Source organism: Lycium barbarum, chromosome 4, assembly GCF_019175385.1.
Source record: "Lycium barbarum isolate Lr01 chromosome 4, ASM1917538v2, whole genome shotgun sequence".
In the NCBI taxonomy this organism is placed as follows: Eukaryota; Viridiplantae; Streptophyta; class Magnoliopsida; order Solanales; family Solanaceae; genus Lycium; species Lycium barbarum.
Window position 1 is genome coordinate 17,740,840 of NC_083340.1, and position 26,112 is coordinate 17,766,951.

A 26,112-nucleotide genomic window follows, 5' to 3' on the forward strand; every position below is an offset into this window, starting at 1 on the left:
ATGGAAGAAGTGAAATCTGAATTGAATATAGGACAAGACAAGTGCTACCATCCCAACCCCGAAGACAGTGGCTTACTTGGTACGTATTAGTATGATTCAATAGGTGTAGGGTTCTTCCAAATATTATACCATAGTAAAAAATATTTGGTTTGGTATTTAAAAGAATTGAAGTAAACAATATTTGTGTGTGTTTGTCAATTTATAAAATTTATGAGCGTATTTTATTTTTTATTGTTATAGAGATTTTTTAAAATTACATATTTCTTTTTTATTGACATAATAGTCAAAAACACCTGAAGTATTATTTTGCGAGTTTTCTACCTGAAGCATCAGACATTAGCATTTCCTACCTGAATTATCATCAAACTATTTATCAAAAATAGTTTCTGATGGTGCATGGTGTACCCTCTCTTTTTTTTTTGTTTAAAAATGATGCCAAATGGCAGTCCACGCAGATAATTAAAGAAATTAATAGGAAAAATTTTAAAAAAATAGATAATTGTCAAAAAAACACCTTTAACTATCACTTGTTTGCGAATTTCCCACCTGAACTATCAGGTGTTTATGTTTTCTCCTGAACTTGTTTGCGAATTTCCCACCTGAACTATCAGGTGTTTATGTTTTCTCCTGAACTTGTTTGCGAATTTCCCACCTGAACTATCAGGTGTTTGTGTTTTCTTCCTGAACTATCACTAACTATTTATCGCAATACACAACTTCGAGGTGTGTTCTAACGAATAGTTAGTGATAGTTGGAAATACAAACACTTTGTAGTTCAGGTAGGAAAAAAAAGTAATACTTCAGATGTGTTATTGACAATTATTTTTATATTTTAGCCATCTTCTCTTTGGTTTCGGCTTGGTGGTAGTTTGGAGCACCGTATTTGCTCCTCCTTTCATACCAGTAGTATTAGTATTATTGTCGTAGTTTCCTATTCTTCGCTTTCTGTTACTACCGGTTGTTTCTTGTGCTCTGGTTATTGTACTATTTTTTTGTTATTACACTGTTACCTTTTCTCAAAATGTTATATAATGCTTTCCTTGGCATCTTTCCTTCCGCATTTTCCTTTTCAAACTGCTTGGAATGCTTTACTTGAACCGAAAGTCTATGAGAAACAACCTTTCTACGGGGTAAGGTCTGTGTATTCACTACCCCTCCCCAGACCCCACTTGTGAAATTACACTGCGCATGTTATTGTGTAATTTTTAGCCACAAAAAGTTGTATAAACCTGCTCATGATGTTTGCTTGAGTTTTGTATTGTCCATATTGAAGTTATTTATGGATGATTCATTTGTTTAATAATGAAATTCAGGTAAGTTTGAAAGCATCTACCGTAGTGATCTACGTGTATAAGGTTATTTGATTTGTGAAAGTGAATAATTGTCATGTCTCCTGGTATAATCGCTCACGAATACATGCTTCAGTAGATAATTGGTTCATTCGTTTGTTCTGTTCTTGCTAAACAGAATGAAAGTTCACTTTGTGTGAATTGAATTTTGTTGATCGTGTGTGAAAAGATCGAAAAGCGCATTCCATTTGATGTGGTTCTGGTTCTTCAACTAGCTTATTTCAATCAATTTTCTGACACTCCACTCGTCCGCCATGAAATTAAAGAAGAAAAGAAGTAAAATACCCCCAGGATTGCACTCATTGGAGGAGTGTTGAGCTTGGCTGCTTAGAACGATGGTGGAAGGATGAAGGTAGAGCATTTGCAGGGCATCTGAATAAATTTTACTTCGGGGTTAAAGATTAAGAAGTCTGTGCTTCCAACTTTATGATAAGACTATTTGAAGGAAGTAAAGGTGGATACATTGTTACTGCTGCATTAGGGCGATATATAGTACTGTACTTGCATTTTTTGTTTTATACTTTAGAATCTAGTGATCTATTTTGATACAGGATATCGATCAATTTTAGTTACAATAGGGTATCTGCCCAATCTGTAATTATGTTGTCGCACTTGCTTAGTGCAAGAATTTTGTAGTATCTTTGATTACTTATTAAAAAAAGAATCCTGTGATCTACCATATGCTATCTCGCTTACTTATGTGAATTAAATTACACTAGATTTTTCCGTTCAGAGAACTTCTAGTATTTGCGTGACAGAGAAGTAACTTTGATTAAAACTAAAAGCTTTTCGGTCTGCCTCTGTGATGCTTCTACAGATATAGGGAGAACACTGAGAGATATCCCACCAGCTCACTATATATTAAAAGTAGATTCATTCTCATTCCTTGTTCAACTACTTGAGAAAGCTGGAAAAAAGAGATACGAGTCTGATGCTTTCGAAGCCAGTGGTCACAAATGGTGAAGTATCAATCCAGCTTCAGATTTCCTTTTCCTTTCCCATAGGCTCTCTTTGAAGCTTATAATTGACACACACTATTCTTTAAGAATTAATTCCCTCTTTCGGGTGTAAATGTGTGTGTATGTTTGATAATATCAATTCTTTAAATGTGGTTTCATTCTTTAAGGAAACTGTGTCTCTATCCAAATGGCGATCAAGAGAGAGGTGGAAAGGGACACATCTCTCTCTACTTGGCCATCACAAACACGGAGGCTTTACCTCTGGGTTGGGAGGTCAATGTGAGTTTCAAGTTCCTCCTGTTTGACCAGGCTCGTGACAAATACTTGACAATTCGAGGTTCGTTACATGTTTCCAACTTTTCAGTTCTAAAAAATGCAGTCTTGATGTGTTTGATTTTGATATCATAATTTTCAATTTTAGATATTAACGAGAAGCCAAGACGCTATCATGCAATGAAAACTGAGTGGGGTTTTTCCAAACTACTCCCACTCTCTGTGTTCAATGACCCTACAAACGGATACCTTGTTGGTGACAAATGTGTATTTGGCGCGGAGGTGTTTGTTATCAAATATAGTGGTGCAGGAAAGCTTCTACCGCAGCCCAAAAATCTTGCTGATCATGTTTACACTTGGAATATCTCTAACTTTTCCCGTTTAACCAGCTCAGTTCCTGCAGCAAGTTTCACGCTTGGAGATTGCAAGTGGTATATATCATTCGGATAGATCAATTGTTTTTCCTTGTTTTAATATCGCATATTTGTAAAGTAGATAATTTAAGGACAACTAATGTTGTTTAGGCGGTTAGAGCTCTATCCCAAAGGATACCCCGTAGACGAACACAATGACCTTGCAATCGGAATCCGCTTAGATGACACTACATCGACAGTGCATGCAACTTATAAGCTGACGATAAAGAATCAAGCGGATGGAGAGGATGCCACGGTTACAGCTTACGCGTACTAATCTTTGTTTTAGCCTACTGGAGAGTGTACCTTTTATGCACTGAATACCTTAATCTCAACTTTACTTCTGCAGCAATTGCTTCATGTTTCTCTGGTACAAGAAGTTTCTGGTGGCTTTGGAGGAATCCCCAAAATTTAGGTCCAGTGACTGATTTATCTAAGGGATTTCTTGTGCGTGATACATTGGTCGTTAAATTCAAGATAACACATATTTTTGCCGTGAAAAGATTTGCCTAGTCTGGTGTTTTGCTTGAGTTCCCAAGTAAGCGCCCTCTCAGATGCTAGCTACTTTTAATTGTTCTCTTTTGCCTATTTGACTTGATCCCCACTGGTATCAGCATTGCAATGCAGAAAGGCAACTGAAATGGAATATCAGATAAATATCGGTAAAGACCTTTTGAGCTGGTAAATATCACTTTATTGGTCATTTGTACCATTTGATGAGTAAATGGGAGGGGCTTTTGGCCATTGCAATGACAAAGGCACACACATGCGCTCCCTCATTGATTTTTTCGGAACTTTAACTCGGTTTTCTTGCTATTTATGTTCATACATCCATGTATTCTGTATTGATCATGCTGTTTTTATCTTCAATTTGTTGAAAATTATAGATCGCGACCATTTATGATCTTGTGAGGCTGACTTTTAAAGGTACAAGTTGATAGGAAACGAGCGGATGAAGATGACGTGTAAATCACATCTTCTGGTCTTTGCCCTGGGTGGAATTAGCTTGGTGATTATTAAACAAGGCCTCTTCACCCTTTGACTGGAGGACTTATTTCAGTGCTGCACTTTGCCTTTGCACATATATTTCATGACACTGAGTAATATATGATAGAAACTACTTTCAACCAGTGTGTTCTGTTTTATTAGATCAGATGCATTCAGTTTGATACTTCTCCTTTACTTCCAAATAGTCATTAAATTGTTCTTCTTCATCTGTTGGCACTGCATATTGCTCTGGCGAAAGCTGCCCAGTTCGTCAAAATATTGAATGAACAGCCCTAATAGTAAAGGTGTCAACCGGTTCATTGTAACCGGTTTTAACCGGTAACCGGACCGGTTAAACCGGAACCGGTATAACCGGTTAACCGGATATTAGTTTACCGGTCCGGTTCCAAAAAATTTTTAACCGGAACCGGACCGGTTAAACCGGTTAAAATAAAAAAAAATAAAAAAATAAAAAAGGAAAGAGCCGTTGGGCCTCGGTAATGGACCGTTGGCAACGGTCCATTTGCAAAAATGGCCGTTGCCAAACGGTCATTTTCTTAATTTTTGGCCCCCAATTTTTTTTTTTTTAACACTTTAACCCCTCCCCCACCCCTATATAAACCCTTCTTCATTTTCATTTCAATTCACTCTTCTTCATCTTTCTCTCAAATCTCAATCTCTCAATTATAATTACTTTGCAATAATTAGCCACAAAGTCTTATTATAGTTTCAACTTTCAATTATTAATTTTGCAATTATAATATTGTTGGTAGAGTTGGTGATTTTGCAACAATCCGAAGTAGCTTTGGTGGATTTGCAATTCTAGCCGCCTTCGCTTTGTTGGAAATTAATCCGGCAATTTGGTACCTTCGTTCCAACTCTATCTTTAATTTTCGCAATTTAATTCTAGCAATTTATTTTTCGAAATTTAATTTACACAATTTAATTCTAGCAATTTATTTTTCGAAATTTAATTTACGCAATTTAATTCTAGCAATTTAATTTGTTGTAATTTATTTTCTTGTGATTTATTTGATTGTGATTTAAATTATTTCTATTTAATAATGTCAAAGAGATTAAGACGTGGTGCCGGTAGTAGTAGTCGTACTGTTAGGGGTGCGCTTAATGAGGAAACATTTGTGGAAGAAACACCTAATTTAGGTATTGATGTTGGTGGAAATAATCCACTTTTAGGTCATGAGGCAATGCAATAACATTTTACCGACACTTTTAATGAAGACTTAGATGATGATGATGATGATGATGATGAAACACAACCCCCCGAAAATCCCATAGGAGATACAGGTCCTGCACAATCACATACACAAGACAAACCGCCTAGAACTCGTAAGCCAACAGCTAAAGTTTGGAAATTTATGACTAAGGATAGGGAAAACCAATCAGTTACATGTACCCTATGTGGACAAGTATTTAGTTTTAAGCAAGGAACTGGTAAGGATGTACGGGTACACTAAATGCTCATATGAGAACCAAACATATGGATGTTTGGGGAGAGCAAACGGGTTCAAATGTGGGGGGGATTCAAATGACGATAGACCCACGAACCGGTAGAAATTTTAAGTATGACAAGAAAAAAGACCGCGTAGAAATAGCTAAAATGGTAGCTTATGATTGTTTACCATTTTCCTTTCCCTCGGGTTTGGGGTTTGTTACTTACATTCAACGTTGTTATAACCCGTTATTTGAGGATATTCCTAGAAGTACTTGTAGAGCCGATGTCATAGATTTGTTTAAAAAATATAGATTTTATTTGCGCCATGTATTTAATTCTTTAAATTGTAATGTTTGTCTTACCGCTGATTTGGGTCTTAGTATTAACCATTTAGATTTTTTTGCTATTACATGTCATTGGGTTGATGACAACTGGGTTATGCAAAAAAGAATTATAGCTTTTTTATACGACGAAGGAAAAGGTCGTGACGATGGAAAATTTTTAGCCGATTCAATGTCTACTATAATGAGATTTTTTAACATTTATAGAAAAACACTTTGTATTGCTTTAGATAATGCTTCTAATAATACAAAGGCAATTGGTCTTTTAAAAAGAGAAATAAACCCTCCTCTAAGAAATATTTTTCATGTAAGATGTAGTTGTCACATTTTAAATTTAATTCTTAAAGATGGTCTTATGCATTTTGATGATTCTGTTCAAAAAGTTAGAAATACTGTTGCGTTTCTTTTTTGTAATGCTAATAGGGGAAGAATTAGAGATTTTAAGAATGCTTGTGTGGAAAATAACCTTAGACCTAGGAAAATTCAAGTAGAAATTGAGACTAGGTGGAACTACACTTACATTATGCTACAACAAGCATATGAGTATAGGATTCTCATACAACAAGTTCACAACAAATATAATATTGATAGTGAGGATTGGTTAACTTTTAGGCATTGGGAAGATGTTAAAGAATGTATTGAACTCTTAGAAAAAATTTATAATGCAACTCTTGCTTTTTCTAGACAATTCTATCCTACGGTAATCGGAATTTTAGCCTACTTAGCGGAAATAGCTAGAGTTTTACAAGAGTATAAATATAAACCCGATTATCAAGTGGCTATTTTTGAAATGATAATCAAATTTAAGAAGTATTTTTTTCCCATCCCAACTTTATTTATATTGGGTTTTTAAATCCTTGTTTAAAAGTGTCTTATACTAAAAATTTGGTTAGTCAAATTTATACATTTTTAGAAATTGAAGAGGGAGTTCAACCATCTTTAGCTGAAGCCGATCTCGCTATTGATGATGAGTTTAGAAAAGTTTTTACTCATTATTCTAGTTTGGAAGAACGTGCTACACCCGTTGCTCCACGCCCTACTACTTCTCAGAGTAGCAAAAAGGGCTTGTCGGGTTTAAAAGTTTTACATTCACAGCCAACTTCTTCTTCTACTGCAAACTTTGATGAATTTAACTTTTATTTGATGCAGCCAAATGTGGATATCAAGGATGACTTGGACGTCTTAGCATGGTGGAAGAAGTACAAGGCAAGCTATCCGGTACTTTCAAGAATGACTCGAGATATCCTTACGGTTCAAGTATCAACCGTGGCTTCGGAGAGCGCATTTAGCCAAGGAAGACAACAAATTGGAGACCATAGACATTCATTATCCGGCTTTAGCTTGCAAGTACTAGTGTGCATTCGAGATTGGATTAGATCGGAGCGACGCAACCAAAACTCAGAAGCGGAGCAAGGCGAAGAGGAAGAAATTGAAGATTTGATAGCTAGTGGACCGGACCAAATGGAAGACTTTGAAGATATTTCCATGACCGAATATGATGTGGGGGAAATTAACGAAATGGTTCAAAATTGGTGATTTTATTATTCTACTATTTTTGTATAACTCATGTATTATTTGCAAGTTAAAAAAAAAAATACAACTTGCAAATAAATGTTATCCAAGAATGAATAAAATATATGGCTCATTGAGCTTTCTTCTATTTACTTGTGTTCATATTTTTACTTTTATTAAGTTAGGAATATAAGTATATAATATATAGGTAAGTATATATAGTATATAGTACATATATACAAGTATATAAGTAAGTGTATATAGTATATAAGTAAGTATATATAGTATATAGTACATATATATAAGTATATATAGTATATATACTATATATATTAAGTTATACACATATATAAGTATATATAGTATATAAGTATATATATTATATAAATATATATAGTATATATATTAAGTATATATTGTATATATAGTAGATATGTATATATAGTATATATATTAAGTTATACCTATATATATATATATATATATTAAGCTATACATATATATAGTATATAGTACATATATATACATATATATAGTATATATATTAAGTTATACATATATATGTGTACGAAAAGCACTATTCTGTATTGCTGAATTGCTGTTAGGCTGTTAGTCAGTAAATATTTAAACTTTAATTATAAAGTTGTATAACATATGTAAATATACCTACAATATACAAATAAATACTATAATATATATATATAATACAAAAAACAAAACAAAAAAAATATTTTAACCAATCCAAACCGGACCGGTTCCGGTTTGGACTTTAAAACCGGTTAACCAGAACCAGTTAAACCGGAACCGGTTAGGCGGTTTCGGTTTTGGAACCGGAACCGGTTAGGCGGTTTCGGTTTTGGAACCGGAACCGGCCGGTTTCCTAACCGGTTCCCGGTCCGGTTCCGGTTGGAACCGGTTGACAGGCCTACCTAATAGTTTGTGGAGATGTTTCAATTTGTTTTGTGTGACATTACAGGCGTCTTACTTGCCCTCTTAATAGAAATTAACATAAATAGTCGTCCACCCCAAAAAAATAGCCAGCAAATATATAATATATGTATATATTATGTATATTGGCTAAAGGCTGTAAATATTTTTTCCGGAGCGGCCAGCAGTGTCACTTCACCTTTAAAATTTAGTAAAACTTTTCTGAAAAGCTTTGAAAACTGTTTTAGACTTTTGGAATAAATTCCACTTCTTCTACCGTTTTTGATTTTGGAAAAGAAAACATCCTTCACATTTTAATAGGATACGAAATCTTCTCTCATCTTAAAATTAAATCTCCAAAATAAATACGAAATTGTCAAAAAGTGAAAAACGAGCGTTGATACCTTCAAATAAACTACTCTATTAAAGGAAAATTGTAATGAGTTACCGTTGTATGATTTGCAATGATGATGCAGAAATGCTGAGTTTTTTTTTTTTTTTTTTTTTTAATAAGAGAAATGCTAAGTTGTTTTGGAATGTCATTGCCACAAAATTTAATGGTACTGATAGATCATTCTGTAGCTCTATTGATGATTATGAGCTCAATTGAAGGGGCATCCTCATTGTTGTTACTTGTTACGATGTATCCAACAAATTTTCCTTTTTTATCTAATTAAAATTTCTAAAAATCTCACAGTTAACTAGTTTAAACTCAGCTAGTTGTTATTAACACTTAAATAGAATCATTTGCTTCCATTTTATTTTGTTCTTAGCTAAGTTTACATATAAAACAGAAATTGCTTACCAAATATACACAACACAGAAAAGAAGCAAGTCCTATGAACCATAAAATGTCGATCTAGCTCGACCATGAACTTGTTTAATAATCAAGCTTGATGGTGGAATCAAACTCGTTTTCTTAATAAATAACCTGAGTACAAACTTACATGAGCAGTATCCGGTTTCAGTTATGAACACATGCGTTCATTTACACCTCTACAATTATTAGTCTTACTAGCACACTATGCATTACACACAAGTAACATAATCAATCCAGGAAAAACCAATCACCATCTGTTTCTAAAGCAATTCCCTGAACTATCATCGGTCGCTACTTAACTTTAGTATTCTCAAGAGCAGGGCAGATACAGCTACAAGATTAGAAACTAGCGTAAGTTCCTTAAAGAGAAACGGGTCATCCTACCTTTGACGAACCACTTCTGTTGCTGGAGTTGCTCTGGAAACAGTAGCTACTTAGGACATGGCAAAAGGATCATCCAAACCTCGAGAACCAATTCTGGTCCCATGATAACCCTGTACTGAACACAGTTGCCATAGCTGTTATGTAAGTGAAATAGTTAAACCGTATTATGCCATAACTCATTTAGAGAATCAACGAATTAATGGACCGTGTGATGTGATATCAGGAAGATCAGAACTAGTGGAGAATTTCAGCCATCTCTTCTTCTCGATAAGCTTAATGCATGGTTGCAACACCAACCCGACTGCAACAGCAGCGAGGCTTACGATCAAAATTTTGATTGTAGAGAAGGCCAATACAACACCGATGAGAACGGCTGGTGGTATGCACAAAAGGACGGCTCCAATTGTTCCCCCGGGTATCTTGAAAGGGCGTGGTGCATTTGGATACTTAATCCTTAACCATACAAATGCTATAAATTCCAAGATCATTCCGAAGCAATACAAGAAATTTTCTGCCGCTACTATCTCCTGAAAGCTCATCCATGAAAGTAAAATCACACCAGAAGCCGAGAAGAGAATCCCAATTAAGGGAGTTCCATAAGGAGATCTCTTTGCGAAGAACTCAGGAAGCATTCCCCTTTCTGCCATACCAAGTAACTGAAAAGAGTCGCTGCTCATTTCAGCTACAAACATTCCCATATTTGATACAGCAGCCGCCCCTTGAATCCAACATCTAAGCCAAACTCCACCAAGTATCTTCGCAATGTCTGAGAAATAGCCATCGGTCCACAAGTCACGTTCAAGGGGAACAGCTCCGGTACCAATCAACAAAGGGAAAAAGTACGATAAAACCACTAAAATCACAGCATAAAACAGTGCCTTAGGGAGAGTCTTTTTCGGGTTATGTACTTCTCCAGCAAGAGTACTTATCGAATCCCAATAGTTCAGATTCCAAAAGAGAGTATTCAGATACAAGTTCCAATCAATACTATGTACATCTGCTACTAACCATCTCCCAGGCCTTATTTTGGGAATCGAAATGAGCCCCATAACCACGAAAGGTAAAATCGACAGTATACCAAGCGAGACAGCAACCCATCCAACGATCGTTAAACCTCTATAGTTCATGTAAGTTAGTACTATAGTAAGTGCTAAAACAGCTAAAATTCTAGGAAGCCCACCACCTAATGCAGGGATAGCTGATTTAAGGTAATCAAGAAACATAACAGGGTAAAGTGCATTATCAATAACTCCACTAAGCCATTTCACCCAACCTTGTTGAAACCCCCAATATGGGCCTAAAGCAGATGAAACCCAAACAACATAGCCACCATTTTCAGGGAACATAGTGCCCATTTCAGCTGTAATTAGTGCCTCAGGGACACTCCATATTAATGGGAAAATCAAGAATCCAAGAAGAGCAAAAAGAGGACCAGCTGCATGTACAGTGTCCTCAACACCAAAAGGACCACCAGAAACCTCATAGAAAATGAGGAAAATTAATGGCAAGAGCGAAACTTTCTTAGCATTATTATTTGGTCTAGGAGATGGAACCTCATTAATCCCTATGTACTCTGCACCATTGTACTCTCCCATTTGAATTGCAGATTCTCTATGAGCTGAAACCCTCAATTTCTGCATTTTCCAACAAGTTCAAGAATCATCATTTACTAGCTGACTATAGGAACTAAACATCAAAAAGAAGCAACTTTTTTAACAATTTGATAACATGGGTATGTACAAGAAAGCAGTTAAATTACAAAAACAACAATAAAACAATTGATTATGACAAAATTCCATAATGGGTCATCGTAATTTTTGTCTATACATCAAATAGAAGATTAAAAATTCAATCTTGAACAAAATTGGAAAAAACGGTATGTGCATCAGATCTGAGTCAACATCGAAGATATAAAAAATAAATTTATAGCAAGTAGGACAATTAAAATAATTAGAAATGGGTAAAGAGAATAGGACCATGAAGAAAGGTAAATGAATTTGGGAAGCTCCAACATTTATAGCCCTCAAAAGCTAATGCAAAGTGAAAGAATTTTCAAGCAGAAATGAGGAACACAAAGGTATTGTTGCTCCTGAGTAATTGCAGTTCAGTGGAAATGCAAGTAATTGATGTTCAAGTGAAGTTTCTGTTACGTGGCATAACAAGAGATTGACATCTCAGTAGTATAAAAGTGCCTAATGGCAAACCTTTCCCATAGGCAAAGATCTAATTTTTATGATAAAATTGAAAAATAGCTTATTGATTCGAAAAAGAAAAAGAAAAAAAGTAATATGAATGTAAAAGTTGCTGATTGGCCTAATGTTGTGGACCAAATAAAGTGAGTAGTACTAATATTTAGTGTCATTTTCTACAAGATATACATCTGAAATAGTTTGAGGATATGCTGATCCATGTGAACCTTCCTAAATTAGAGAATCTAATGGAGTATGTATTATTTGAATTAAATAGCTCTTTCTTTTTAAATAAACTATATATTTATTATGTGTAAAATGCGCCATAGAGTAATCAACAACTATACAAGTACAGTATAATTTTTTGTGGCTTATATTGATAGGTCAAAAGTCAAAACCAGATTGCATCAAGGGAACAGTAATATCTACGCAGCATAAATTTAATAAGGTTGACTTGTGAGGGTTCCTACTTCATACCAACGAGGCAACGAGTTCCTAAATTTAAGGAAAAATAAATTACTCTGTCCATTTCATATTAAGTGACCTTTTAGGCTTTTTATTTGTTTCAAAATAAGTGACATTTTGAGATTTCAAGAAGAAATTAATTTTATTCTTTCAAATTTACCCTTATTTATAATCAAGAATCATTAAATGACTTTTCTTTTTCTAAGCATTAATTAAGAGTAAGTTAGAAAAAATATTCATAATTTTCTAGGAGTAAGTAATTTCTTAAAGGGTGTGCATGAGCTAAAAGAGTCACTTATTATGGAATGAAGGGAGTAGCATATAATCAAATATCATATGATTATATAAAAAAGAAAAAAAATTGACTTAAGAGAGCGCAATATAAATGTTGGAGTTCTAACTTCTCAGTATAAACAAACATGGCATGTGCGCTTACTGGCCACTAAAAGATTGGATCGGCCTATTTTGGGGTTTTTTTTGCGTGGCATTGCCCTTCATTTGGGGTGATCTTTAATTTTTGCCTTCAAATTGGTGGTCTTTAAGTTTTCCCTTCGCTTAATACCTTGAGGTTGTGGTTCGAATCCCAACTCAGTTAAAAAAAAAATCATAAAGACAGAATTTGCATGGGCAGAAGATAAAATTCTACCTTGCGAAATTTTTTTTAGCGAAAGGCAAAAGTTAAAAGACCACCAATTTGACCGCCCCAAGCGAAGGACAATCCTGCAAATTGCCCTTGTGGGGAGACTAGGACCAATCCAAACTAATTGGGCCATGCTAGGCCCATAGAGCTTGGGATCAAGTGCCCCCACTTTGGGAACCTGGCCCGGGAACTTCTTTTTTTTTTCAAAATATATCCACTTTTATTAGAAATTCCTTAATCTTGTGGTTTGTATTAGTTCAAGAATTATTGATGAAACTCACATTCTTATATGCACCATTGTTAATGCTGTAAACATTTGAAATTCTATCCAAATTTTGGAAAAGAAATACTCCCTCTATTTCAATTTGTTTGAACCTATTTCTTTTTTAGTTCGTGTCAAAATGAATGACCCCTTTCCTAATTTGGAAATAAATTCACTTTATGAATGATTTATAACCACACAAACTTTCAAGGTTTATTTTGAACCACAAGTTTTAAAAGTCTTCCCTCTTTTTTAAATGTCGTGCTCAGTCAAATGGGTTCATATAAATTGAAACGGATGGAGTATAAATTAAGAAGAAAATAGTGCCGACTTGTTGTCGAAATCAACTGGACCTTACATTCTAAAGTTACATTTAAATCCGTTGGAAGTTGGATTTGAAATTCCGGGGTTTTGAGCTAACTTTTCAACCAAAAAGTTTTATATGAGAATTTTTTCAGTATAACATGTCACAAAGATAGATCAATAGCAAAGTATTTTAGATCAAATGATTACACCAAATGTTTAATAGACCATATAATATAATTATCTAGTATATCTGAGTTACCGATTGCAATACACTAGTAATATTATGGAATAATGATGATAATATTATCTCAGTCTAGGGAAGAAGGTGTCACTATAAAGCAGCAAGTATCTTGTATATAGTCGAGGCTAAATAATTATAATAGTAATAGAGTACTATTTATGATAAATTAAATATTAGAGTGCACAGAAATTGAAAAGAATAAGTGAATATTCTTTGTAGAAAATAAACGCGCAAAATGAAGATTGGTCATCATTATTAACAACGCAAGCCAAGTCAACCATGCGGCAATAATATGTCATGATATTTGAAGTGTCCATTTACTTTTCACTTAAAAGATAAAGGAAGATAATAGTCTTTAGAATTTTCTGATACACTGCACTCAATTGTAGCCTAGGCGTGCAGTGTTTTTTCTTCATTACCCAACATACAAACCCCACATTAATTCACCACCAGCCCCACCCCCAATTTAAAGAAAGATTAACGAATAAAATTAGAGAAAAATGTAAGAAAATATTTGCACATATCTTACTGTTTTATCATAATTACATGTCTCACCCCGAACTAAAACCTTTTTGACAATGCAAGAGGAAAATGCAATATTATAAACGAGTTAATTACTATCTTTTAACATGACATAAAACTTTTATTGGTAGGAGTATTAGGAAAAAGTGCTTAGTATTCAAACGAGTTAATTAGCTTGCGCCAAGCTTTTGGAAAGTTAAAAATGAATTTTAAAAAAAAAATGCTTTGAGTAGTAACAGAAGTTGTTTTAAAAAAAAATGAAAAGAAAATAGTTTTTTTCTTAAAGTGCTTTTTGAAAGTTTGCCCAAACACAATTTATGCTCTAATATTAACAAATGTGCTCTTAAATTGATTGGAGAGACACAAATTATACTCCAAAAAATATTTTTCTAAAAATGCTTCTAGCAAAAAACATATCTCAAAATAAACAGATTTGGAAAATTTAACCAAACATGTGATATATCAGACATATTTCACTGTTATGAGAAAATAGTAGTAGAAAAGAAAACTCCGCCAATAAAAAGTTATGAGAATTACCGGACATATTTCACTGTTGTATTGCTTTAACATGTCTATAGACTATAATCATATTAAAAGAGAAGGAAAATATGTAAGATTTTGCGAAAAAATTAGGATCACGTATTAGCTAACTGCATACACCGTTCATTTCAAAATAAATAATTTTTTTGAGGTGTGACACACACCTTAAGAAAATCAATTAAAGATATTAATCAAAAGATAATTTGTCGATATTATCCTTTTGCGTCTCCCAAACTTTTCTTAAAACTAGAGATAGTCAATATTGGAATTTGATTATTAGTTGAAAAAAGGGCTAATTTTGAAAAAGAAATCAATTACTACATCTTTGGAATTTGAAAATTCATTCATTTTGGATCATAAAAAAAAGTGCCAACTTTTCATTTATACGGAACGAAAGAACTATTATTAAAAGTACCCTGAACTCTTTGGAGGAAAGGAATAAAAGAAACAAACGTAAGAGAAATAAGACTAATTAACGAACCGAAAAAGGTAAATTTTTCTTCGCATATTGTTTTCTCAGATGACAAATAAATAATTTTCTTTGTCCCAGTCGGTTATTTCACCTACACCAAGTAGTGTCCTACTACGTTAGGTAACGTCGAGAGAAATCCATAGTTTCCTCAAAAACGTCATCGTCATGACTTGATTACTTATCTAATTAGGATTGCCATTAATTAACAGCTAACTAACCAACAAAGGTTGTGATGGAGTGGTAAGTAATCTTATCCTTAATAAAAAATAAAAAAATTAACAGCTAGCTAGAGTTTTAGGAAAATCACTGTTTTACACCTTCAATGAAGCCGCCATGCTTAAAATCTCAATCATACACATGAATAAACCGAACATAAAAAAGAAAAATAACTTTTTAAAACATACCAATGAATTTTTTTTTTAACCATTTAAAGGAAAAAAAGCAATATTCTAAGTTACCTGATTGTTATCACCATTCTGAGAATTCTGCAGAGATTTGTGTACTGTTGATCCATTGGCACTAGTGGGAGAAGGACAACTTTTCTTATCTGCTATTGAATTTGCAGAGTTTTGAAGAGTTTCTGATGATGTCGTTGTTGGCACCATTTAATTTGTAGATGAAATTTTTTTAGGAGATAAATCAAGACAACTAAAAAGCCATTAATGGAGGAAAAAGGATTTTTTTTGTGATAGTTTCTGGATCAAGAAAGGACTGAAATTGAAGAGATGAGGGGTAGGGGTTTTAGGGAGAGTCTGTGGCTAATTAGTAAATGAAGTGAGAGATAGGCATGCAAGAAAACAAGTGTACAAGGTCAAAGGCACATTTGTCTTATAAGATAAAGTAGTGTAAGTTCTGTCAGTTTTTTACATTATTAAATTAAGCTAATTTTATTATAAATATTATTTATTATTATGGATGTCTATCTTTAGGAGAAATATTAGGGTTAGTGACTTTGAGATCAAGTCACTTTTCCCCTATAAATATAGAGGTTCTCCTTCATTGTAAATCAATGTCTAACAAGAGAAATAAAGAATTTCTCTCTTCTCTCCTTCTCTACAAATATTCTTGTTCTTGCTTTATTATTTTATAACACGTTATCAGCACGAGACTCTAATCAATTGAAAAATTAAACAATAACGTAAAGCAGTTGAATGTTTCTCGTGTGCTATCTTGTCGTTTCAAAGGTATGACTTGTTTCATTAATTGCTTATCATAGCTTTAATCTAAATGATATGTCAAAAGATTCAAAACTGGTGAAGGATATCACCACCCACTTATTGGAGGTGATAATCATTTAGTTACTATTAATAATAGATAATAGTGGTAATGAAAATAATGGTATTTGAAACCTTGGAAAATTTTGTTAAGCTGCAAACTTAAGATCCACATTTATATGGATATTACTCATTCTTTTTCATTTGAAAATTTTGTTGCTGAAGTTTGCATGTTTATTTCCTAATTTCTTCAAAATTCATATTATGGTTCTTTGGATGGCCTTCGGCTTTATTTCGGTTGAAATCAGAAGTGTTCGTATTTCATTAGTCTCGTTATACTAAAATTTATGTGTATGTATCAAGTTGTAATTTTTTTTTTTAATAGATTTATTGTGATTACAATTGAAGATATGTTAGAGAAAAATAATCTTCGTTATATGGATACCTTGATTTGCTCCTGAAGTAGCAACATCTTAAAAGAGGTATTAAGCTATCATGATATGCTCAGAACACGTAAAGACAATTTTGTTCCATTCCTGAAGAATGAGAACTTTTGATAAATATTACAAATACAGATTCATTCCCTGAAGTGAATGTGAATAATATTCAATAAAGCCTATAAACATGAACATGTACTTGATCGTGAAGATATCACGTCTCACCTCCAGAAGAGGTAGAATAATTAGAAAAGTATTCTGAATACTCTAAACTTTACTCTCGAAGTAGTAAATGCTACAATTTACTCCTGAAGTAGTAAAATTTTGAAATTTACTCTTGAAGTAGTAAATCTGACATTTACTCCTGAAGCAGTAAATCTAGAAGGAAAAAAAAAGAGTTATATTTTAATCTTTTCTGCGTGAGCCGACAACCTTCGAATTCATTAGGTTGAGCCAATGGAAACCTAGGTATTTCGTCTGCCATATCAATATGAAAATAAGAAGGTTGAAGAATAATCATGCATATTTTTAAAGATGGTTGCCTTGATGAGAAAAGAAAATTTAAGGTACACGCGAAGCGCTTCTGCTTCCAAAGAAAACTAACGGTATGTATTCTAACTGTTATGATCTAATGAGCCTTACTTTCTCATGGTATAAGATAATATTATACTAACTAGATCAGAATTTCCGTGCGATAACTTAATTGTTTTAGTGAATGAAATTCTATATTTAGCAACAAAGAGCAAAGAAAAGAGAATATGTACAATATTTTTAGTAGTATTTTATTGGATATCTGTAAAGCGTATAGATCTGTTGCTCTAGAAGTTTAAGTGTTTGGGTTTGGTATTTATGTAATCATATATGATAATTATTCCAAGCCTTTGGTAGAATGGTATGCTAAACTGCAAATTAGCAGCACATAACTTTCTTGGCAGGATAGAAGTGATCAAGGTAAGTTTTATTCTCTTTCCTAACACTGTCATAAGAATGTTAATTACTGTGAAATTATATGATTTTTCATTATGTCTTTCTATATGTATTTTGGTGGTCTAGAAGTATTGGTATGACTTTTGACAAGCAGAAAAAGATTTGAGAAATATGTTGAAGCGGTGTTTTCTTGTGGTTGAGAGAAATAATGAGCTATTGAAAATAATCATGAAGCTCATCTAAATGATCAAATTTTATTCCCCGAAGTGAATGAAGAAATACCACAACATACCTCCTGAAGAGATAAAATAACAAAGGATATAAATGTTATTTTGTGGTATAAAGATCATTATTGCACGTACCTGTCGTACGTCAAATCATCTTAGATACTTTTATTATGTATCATTCTAAGGCAAAAGAATACAAAATTTTGTAGAATAATTTCTACTAGAACCACATTAATATATTATGTTTTCTTATTGATTTTTTAGAAGGAAATAACAATTCATACAAAATCTTTCCTGAAGAAAGAAACAACTATGTGTTGTCGCTTTGATATAAAATATTCGGATGTTAGTGGGTATTCTCCCTGAAGGAGATATTTACCATATAAGTTGATGATAGAAGTACCAAAGACTGTATAACTTAATGTTTTCGTTTGTCATGTGTGAATTTAAGAATGTCATTATAATATTCATTTGGTTACAACGTTTTTTTTGTCATGACACCAATGATGTGAATGTAATATTTAATAGAACAAAATCAATTAAGGGCTCCAGAAGAGCTAACTATTTATCTAGAAGATCATGACACTAGGTACGGTCCAAACAATGTGTGATTATGGAGAATAAATTAAAGGCTCCCGAACAGCTTATATACTATTATGGCATTCCTTCTAGATTATAATATACGAAGTTGTTATGATCGAAACACAAGTTGTAGTAAACCCAAAGTTTACTAAAATAAATAACTCTCATATTGAAGCTATAAATGATGGGAGGATTAAATATTTTCAAAATCATAGTGGGCATGAAATATCTATGTGAAAAGTTACATGCCTTATTCTCTAAAGTGTACTACAATATAAGCATGCTGAAATCACATGTCACGGTAACCAGAAGTTTATCGATGCGAAAAAGTATTCATGTCATAGTAAATCAGAAGTTTACTAAAACAAATAGCACATGGCATGGTAAACCTGAAGTTTACTAGTATAGATAATTTTATCAGTTGGCATGAGCAATTTGGCCACCTGATTCGAATATGATGTGCAGATTGAATATTCAACATATATTGAAGAACCAGAAGATTCTTCAAGAATTTATTTTTGTTGCTTGTCCTCATGATAAGTGGATTATACTGGCTAATGTTGGGATTGAATTTCCCAAATTCTGAAAATATAGAAAAGGTGAATATGGGCCCGTTCACTTGTTATGTGATGTCTTAAATAGATGCATCGATAAGACAGTCACATGTGCGTTTATTATCAACCTGCAGTTTGACATATGCAAAGTTACTTGCTCAAAAATGATTGAGTTGAGAGCGCAATTTTCAGATTATGTAATCAAGATAATTCATCTTGTGAATGCTAGTTTATATCCAAGTTGGTTTGGCATTAAATGCCTCCGATAAAAAGCTAAACCATTGCTTATGAGAACAATGCTTCATGTGCTGAATTATGATAAATTCTCACCTCATAATTGGTTCAGGGTTAGGAACCATATATTTCCATCTAATAGTTTTTATGTGTGGTATATGATTAATTAATCTACCATGATGCACAAAGATGGATTCCCCCAAAGAAGATAGGATATATGTTAGTTTTTCTAACATGGGAGGGGGGGGGGGGGGGGGGTGAGAATAAGCAGCTAAGGAATATGTTATGAATTATCATTAGTATGATCCTCACTCAAAAGATAATTCAACTCAAATACTAGAAGCAATTGCTGACCCAAAATTAATTTCTAATTTCAGCTGCAAAATGCTCCTATTAAATTCATGTCCCTGAAGGACAGAGTCTATAGCATGCATGACGCGTGGTAGACTAATCGGTTCCAAATGCAATAATCATTGAAAAAAAAGAGGAGCAAATGATCAATGATCATTATAAGGAGGCAATGTGCTCTTGAAGAGCCTACGACATAACACTTTGTGAAACCTTATGAGAGGTTAGGTACCTAAAAATAGTGGAAGTGATGAGATCTCAATAAGTTATGTCCTATTGCAAACCGATACAAGATAATATATCGTTGACGATATTTTTGGTACAATATTGTAAAAGGTTGTGAGGATCTAAATTCTATGTCTATTAAAGCATGCTAACGTAGAAATTATTATCAAGTGAAATGACGCATCTTGGTAAGTGTAAAACTTATTGGACATTTTGTTCAGACACCAGAAGATGTCACATATTTAAATAGAAATAGATGTTGTCACAGCCTCTATGAATTACTTGACAAAATTATATGAAAATTCCTGAAGAATTTTAAATGTCTGAAGCATATACAAGTTGTATAAATTTGTTCATTATTCTTATATGAATTAAATCAAGCAAGGTGAATGTGATTTAATCACCTTAATGAATGTTTAATGACTAAGGGTCTACTTATCCCTACGTATTTGTGAAAATCAAAATATGTCATATTGTTTGTGCAAGTTGATGACTTGAGAATTATTGAAACTCTTGAAGAGTTTTCAAAAGAAATATATTATCTGTTGAAATGAGAAACTTGCAAGATTTTTTGCTCCTGAAGTGTCATATCTTTATGCAATTGATGTATTTATATATTTTGCTATGACTATGAGGGATTATGGTCATATGATTTTGTTTTACATGATAGTCAAATCATATAAAGGTAACATCTGTTTATAAAGCAAGTCAGAAATGCACTTGGAGTGATTTCAATAATATTATATACCAATGCAACTCTATCCAAAGACTGAAGATGCAGCAGCATACATAGCCCAACTAAATAGCAGATTTATAAAAGCTCAAGGCATGTTTCATCAAAGTTGTTCTTCACACACTAACTCCAGAAGAATGGTGATATCAACATGCAAGAGATTTGTTCGAGCAATGATATGACTGTTTTATTCACCAAGTCTCTAGCAACTACATCTTTCGAGAAGATGGTGCATAAGATTGAGATGTGAAGATTCAAGTTTTTGGATTGAAGTTCTCATCAGGGAGAGTTAATACGCGTTGTACTCTTTTTCCCTTTCAAGGTTTTTGTCCCACTGGATCTTTCCTTGTAAGGTTTTAATGAGGCAACCAAATAGCGTATTATTAGAAATGTGTACTCTTTTTCCTTCACTGGATTTTTTCCCACTGGGTTTTTCTAGTAAGGTTTTAACGAGGCACGTTATCTATCAAATAGACATCCAAGGGGGAGTGTTATAAATATTATTTATTATTATGGATGTCTATCTTTAGGAGAAATATTAGGGTTAGTGACTTTGGGATCAAGTCACTTTTCCCCTATAAATATAGAGGTTCTCCTTCATTGTAAATCAATCCCTAACAAGAGAAATAAAGAATTGCTCTCTTCTCTCCTTCTCTACAAATATTCTTGTTCTTGCTTTATTATTTTATAACAAATTTATAATAATAGGTTTTCATAATAAAGTCTGATTTTATATCCTAGAAAATAAAAGAATAGCCATTTATAAATCTGATTGGATAATGTATAATTTTTTTTATTATTAATGCATATAACTTAAATCTTAGAGGATAATTACTTATGTAGGGTACTCAAAATCCATAATTTATGTGATATCTCATAGGAGTATGTCTTTGATATATTTATAAGATATTAGTAGAATATAATAATGTATATGTGAACTGAAATTGAGCCAATCCCATCATGCAAGCAAGCTGAATGCTTGTCTATTTGTGCCCCCATTTGTGGGGGTAAGGTGGGGATGATTGGAGGGTATATAATTATATTCCATGCATTGATAATTTGAATATATAATTAGATCAGTTAAAAGGCAAGAGTGGAATGACAAACATCAAGTCACGAAGAAGTGCAATTAAGTAATCAAATCATGTTTTTTATTTCATACTATTAGATTTTATTTCACTGTACCCACTTTTGGGATTATAATGAAACACTGGTCTAGAGAATATTCTGTCAATTTAATTGAACCTTTATTTTAGAATCGAATTATGTATATATATGATTATTTTGTAACAGTACGCATATGGTAAGATTTACTCATTCTGAGTTCATCTCTAATGATCAAGTGATATATTCAGAATTTTTACTAAGGAATTCAAAATATAAGAAATTTATATAATATACATAAAAAAAAAATCAATGAAGGGGGTTCGGATGAACTCTTGCATCCCCTAACTAGTTATGCCTTTGCTAATGGTAATTAAGTTTTGAAAAATATATATGCTCTTAATATATTCAAATAAAGAAAGAAAAAATATTGAAATCATAAGCATTCAGATCAATTAAGTGCAGGTTGTAAATAAATAAATAAATAAAAATTAAACGCACTTGATGATAGAGATCCCAATGATTAAAATACAAACTTAAGGAAACAAACGCACTTAGTGATAGGAATCAAAAGTTAAATTCAAATCTTTATCAAGTGCAAATAAACGAGGCATAATACTAGCTTTCGCTAAATTAATGGCCAAAAGTCAAATAGATACAACTAGTCCATTTCAACAACAATTTCTCTTAAAATAAAGATAAATGAAAACTAGAAGTTTAAACATATATTTAGATGTTTTTGCAAGGATTACAAAAGTTAATTAGCAAGGTTTCTTGCACTCATTTCACTTTTTTTCCTTTTTCTTTCGTTCGTCTTTGAAGGGATTCGAGCACATTAGCACTTCATATCCTCACCATCCAAAGACAGAGTTTCTTTTACCTTTTGAATCCCCCGTGACACTTTCCAAATTATTCTGTGTTACTTTATTATAGTTATCATGATGATAATATAATTATATAACAATATAAGTAAGATGAACCCTTTCTTGCTAAACAAATATCGCCGAAACATCCATGACCCTATCCTATTTACCCACTAAAGAAACATAAATGCATAATCCAACTTTCATAAATCTATTCATGTCACACGATCACCTTTCCTGACCTCATCAAAGATCTCTCAAATTTCACCATTTTGGCTCTATTTGCTTGCACTCTTCTCCAATGTTTCTAAATTGGGTGTAATTTTTTAAAATTTGAGACATTTCATGATACTAATTAAATAAAGAACTTCAACTTTTATTATCCAATGAAAAGTATTATTACATAAAATCTTTAAAATCTTTCATAAGCTACCTGACTTAAATCAATCACAAAAAGAGATCATATAGCATTACTTCTCATATCAGTAGATCGTCTTTATAATTGTATCTTTCGTTTGTCAAAAAATCAACTCTTTGATTTGCCTCCTTCTAGATATGTGTAATGGTGGCTTTGTTAGCTTCCCGTAAATATTTACAATCTTCAATAATAGTCTTCAATAGGTGACAATATTGTAAGTCTTCCTCATTGATAAGCTTAATGGTCAACAGTCAATTCCCACTTATAACTCTCTGTGTCCCATGCTCTTTGCTAGTTTTCTCCCTTTCTTATGTTCCATGCTCTTCACCAGCTATACTTGTGAAAATAAAAACGCATACAAAATTGTAATGTGATAATTGAAATTCCGTCATCTTTAGTCTTAATTTAAAGACATGAATGAACATTGATATAGAGCATCTTACTCTTTAATGGATCTACGTACCAAGTATAAATTTAAACTAATCAAATTAACCAGTGAAATTTAAATATTGAATGATTGAAAAATAAGGAAACAAAACGCATGTGATTCATGTGATAAATATAGCCATCAGGGAAAACAATCCCACCATGTCATTCAATTGAGATACGACGAAAAAGGGACAGTTTTTTTTTACGGAAAAGGGCCAACTATACCCTTGGATTATTAATAAAGGGTCAAATTTACCCTTCGTTATACTTTGAGTCCAAATATACCCCTACTGTTATACTATTGGCTCAAATATATTTCTCCACCGTTAAGGTTGTCCAAGGTGGAGTCCAATCCCACATGACACTAATATTTTAATGAGATGGACAACAATGTGACATGCCACCTCACTAACAAAATTCACCATCTCCCCTCCACCACTCGTACACCCTTATGCCGAAAAACTTGAATGGTAAAGTTTGTCGTATAAAAAAAATAGCCTAATTGGTGATCATGTACATACATAATCTACTAGCTATAACAACCCAGTTGGCTTTTAGCCAGTATTTTAATACTCATAATATACTGATGATGTACAACTCACACCCATCCTTGCGCACAGGCGAAGGCATGATTATAGATACAGGAATTCAGAAAATGCTAATCTGGTATCTTATAATCGTCAGTTTTTTTTTTTTTTTTCAATTGACTAATACTACTAATAACTTTCATGAAAATTTTGAAGCTGAAACCCATTTAAACAATTTAAAAGAAAACCTTAACCAAAAAGTGAAGCATTTGAATTCGTCAATTTCTCGATTGAAACCGAATGATGTACAATTCCCATTTATAATTCAGGTTATTAAATCATTTGGGCCATAACATCTAGTTTGATTCCACAGGAAAAGACAAACCAAGTACTCAAATTTTTGAGTTAAATTTGGTGAAGAGAACTGGTTATGATTTTTAAAGGATCTTTCAAAAATGTGAAAATGATGTTGGGCATAAAGGTGTAGGAGTGGTGCAGGGAGGGGGTGGATTTGATTAGTGAAGTGGCATGCGTGTTGTCTATCTCATTAAAATATTAGTGTCATGTGTGATTGGGGTCCACCTTGGACAACCTTAAGATAGGAGGGGTATATTTGAGCCCAGAGTATAATGGTAGGGATATATTTGAACTCAAAGTATAACGAAAGTTATATTTGACCCTTTTTCAGTAGTACATGGATATATTTGGCCCTTTTCCATTTTTTTTAATCGTGATTTCATATACAAAACTTTGGGTTTTCTTCATTTCAAACGATCTTTCTTTGGTAGGCAAAATGTAGGACTTAATTTGATTAACTTAATTATGGGGTTCTTAAAGTGAAGTAATAGTAGTGAACTTTAGAAACTTTAGTGTTCAAAGGATATGACAATATATACTTTCCGCTATATAATTAAAGTAAATCATAACTTAGAAACTTTAGTGTGAAACCACTTAATAAAGTCTTAGACTCAGAAAAGGCTAGCCACGCTTATGTCTTTTTGTCTTTCGAAAATAATACTTATCCACTACTACAGTACAACCTATTAAATTCAATTAAATATTATGGCAAATGTGAAAATATTGCAAGGAGAAGTGGCACATATGTCACGCTAAAGTTGTGGTTATATACATACTTGTGCTATCGTGTTTACTTTTGCTGCTCCCGTTTTGTTTAAAATTGAGTATTGTAATGTAATTTTAAGAAAATATTAATTACTATAACATCAAGACCTATTTCATAAATTGAAATAATAGATAGGTACATGCTATATTTTCCTTTTTTAAAGAATAGACCAGAAGAATTTCTTTATAAAACTGTTAGAACAAATACAAAACTTGAATTGGAGAAGAAATGAAGAAAGACTATGAGGCTTAGCCACTTCACGAAGGAAGACCTGAGTTTATAGAGTTGGAAGAAGACTTAGAGGAATATTATGACAACTTAAACTCACTAAAGAAGGTTGATTTATAGGGAAAAAGTAATGTTAAATTTATCTTTAACTATCTCTTTTTTATGTCTTAAAAAAAGATTATTCAATAATTAACAGGTCAGAATTCGTAAAAAAAAAACAAAAAAAAAAAAAACCTGATAACCTCTTGACCGTGTTAATGGCTAACTAATTGGACATTTCCTACATTTCAGTCACTGTGTTCGGTTTATCTATTGTTGGCGGAAGAAAGAGTGTAGAAATAATGCCTACTGGTTATTTTTTGAATAAGTATTTGAAAAATAGCTATGAAATTTCAAATTTTACAAATGAAATTTCAATATTATATGCTAAAGTTTCATATGTTGACTTTGAAACTTCATGACAAAATAAAAAAATTAACTATAAAAACTGCAAAATGAATGATTATTGCAAAATGAATGATTATTTGAGGTGGGACAAAGACATTCACTTTAGAGTTAGTTATTTCATGCATTGCACGCTTGACTATTTTAATGCTTTTTAAAGATCCCACGCATAATCTATAAAGACCAAACTCCTTTGGAGAAAAAAAAACTATATGAGTATAATTTTGTCCAAAAGTTAGACGACAACATAAGAAGAAGAAGAATTGAAGATTTTGGAGATCTATAGCAATTCTAGTAATGAGTGTTAATTTGGAGCCCCCTTCTTTTGAACTAACATAATATATTCTGCCTTTCGGCATTTGTATTTTCTCTCTTTTTTTCCTTGGTTAGACATGTCTCAAATATTTTGATACAAATAATTTAATGTTACTCAATATCTA

At 32.8% G+C, this 26,112-nt stretch overlaps 2 protein-coding genes across 3 annotated transcripts; one reads left to right on the top strand and one right to left on the bottom strand.

Moving 5' to 3' along the window:
- Nucleotides 1–3,507, top strand: LOC132637221 (ubiquitin C-terminal hydrolase 13-like). Its single transcript, XM_060354340.1, has 5 exons — nt 1–79; nt 2,167–2,308; nt 2,476–2,645; nt 2,730–3,005; nt 3,344–3,507. The coding sequence occupies exons 1-5, from the start codon at nt 1–3 to the stop codon at nt 3,505–3,507; spliced, it is 831 nt and encodes a 276-aa protein (XP_060210323.1).
- A 5,604-nt stretch (nt 3,508–9,111) lies between these two features.
- On the bottom strand, nt 9,112–15,859 carry LOC132635432 (probable polyamine transporter At1g31830). Of its 2 annotated transcripts, none has more exons than XM_060351825.1 (2): nt 15,514–15,859; nt 9,112–11,052 (listed from the first exon to the last, which is right to left on the bottom strand). In XM_060351825.1, the coding sequence occupies exons 1-2, from the start codon at nt 15,658–15,660 to the stop codon at nt 9,607–9,609; spliced, it is 1,593 nt and encodes a 530-aa protein (XP_060207808.1). In that variant the 5' UTR covers nt 15,661–15,859; the 3' UTR covers nt 9,112–9,606. The 2 variants fall into 2 exon arrangements, with proteins under 2 accessions (XP_060207808.1, XP_060207809.1); XM_060351826.1 differs by lacking the exon at nt 15,514–15,859 and adding an exon at nt 11,395–11,749.
- Nucleotides 15,860–26,112: the final 10,253 nt, after the last annotated feature.

What these genes read in the sequence shown, in the direction of transcription:
- LOC132637221 (XM_060354340.1), top strand. Translation starts at nt 1, where the DNA reads ATGGAAGAAGTGAAATCTGAATTGAATATAGGACAAGACAAGTGCTAC. An exon ending in CAAATACTTGACAATTCGAG is followed by an intron (nt 2,646 to 2,729) that starts GTTCGTTACATG and finishes TTTCAATTTTAG; the next exon opens with ATATTAACGAGAAGCCAAGA. An exon ending in AAGTTTCACGCTTGGAGATT is followed by an intron (nt 3,006 to 3,343) that starts GCAAGTGGTATA and finishes TTACTTCTGCAG; the next exon opens with CAATTGCTTCATGTTTCTCT.
- LOC132635432 (XM_060351825.1), bottom strand. Translation starts at nt 15,660, where the DNA reads ATGGTGCCAACAACGACATCATCAGAAACTCTTCAAAACTCTGCAAAT. An exon ending in AGAATGGTGATAACAATCAG is followed by an intron (nt 11,053 to 15,513) that starts GTAACTTAGAAT and finishes TGGAAAATGCAG; the next exon opens with AAATTGAGGGTTTCAGCTCA.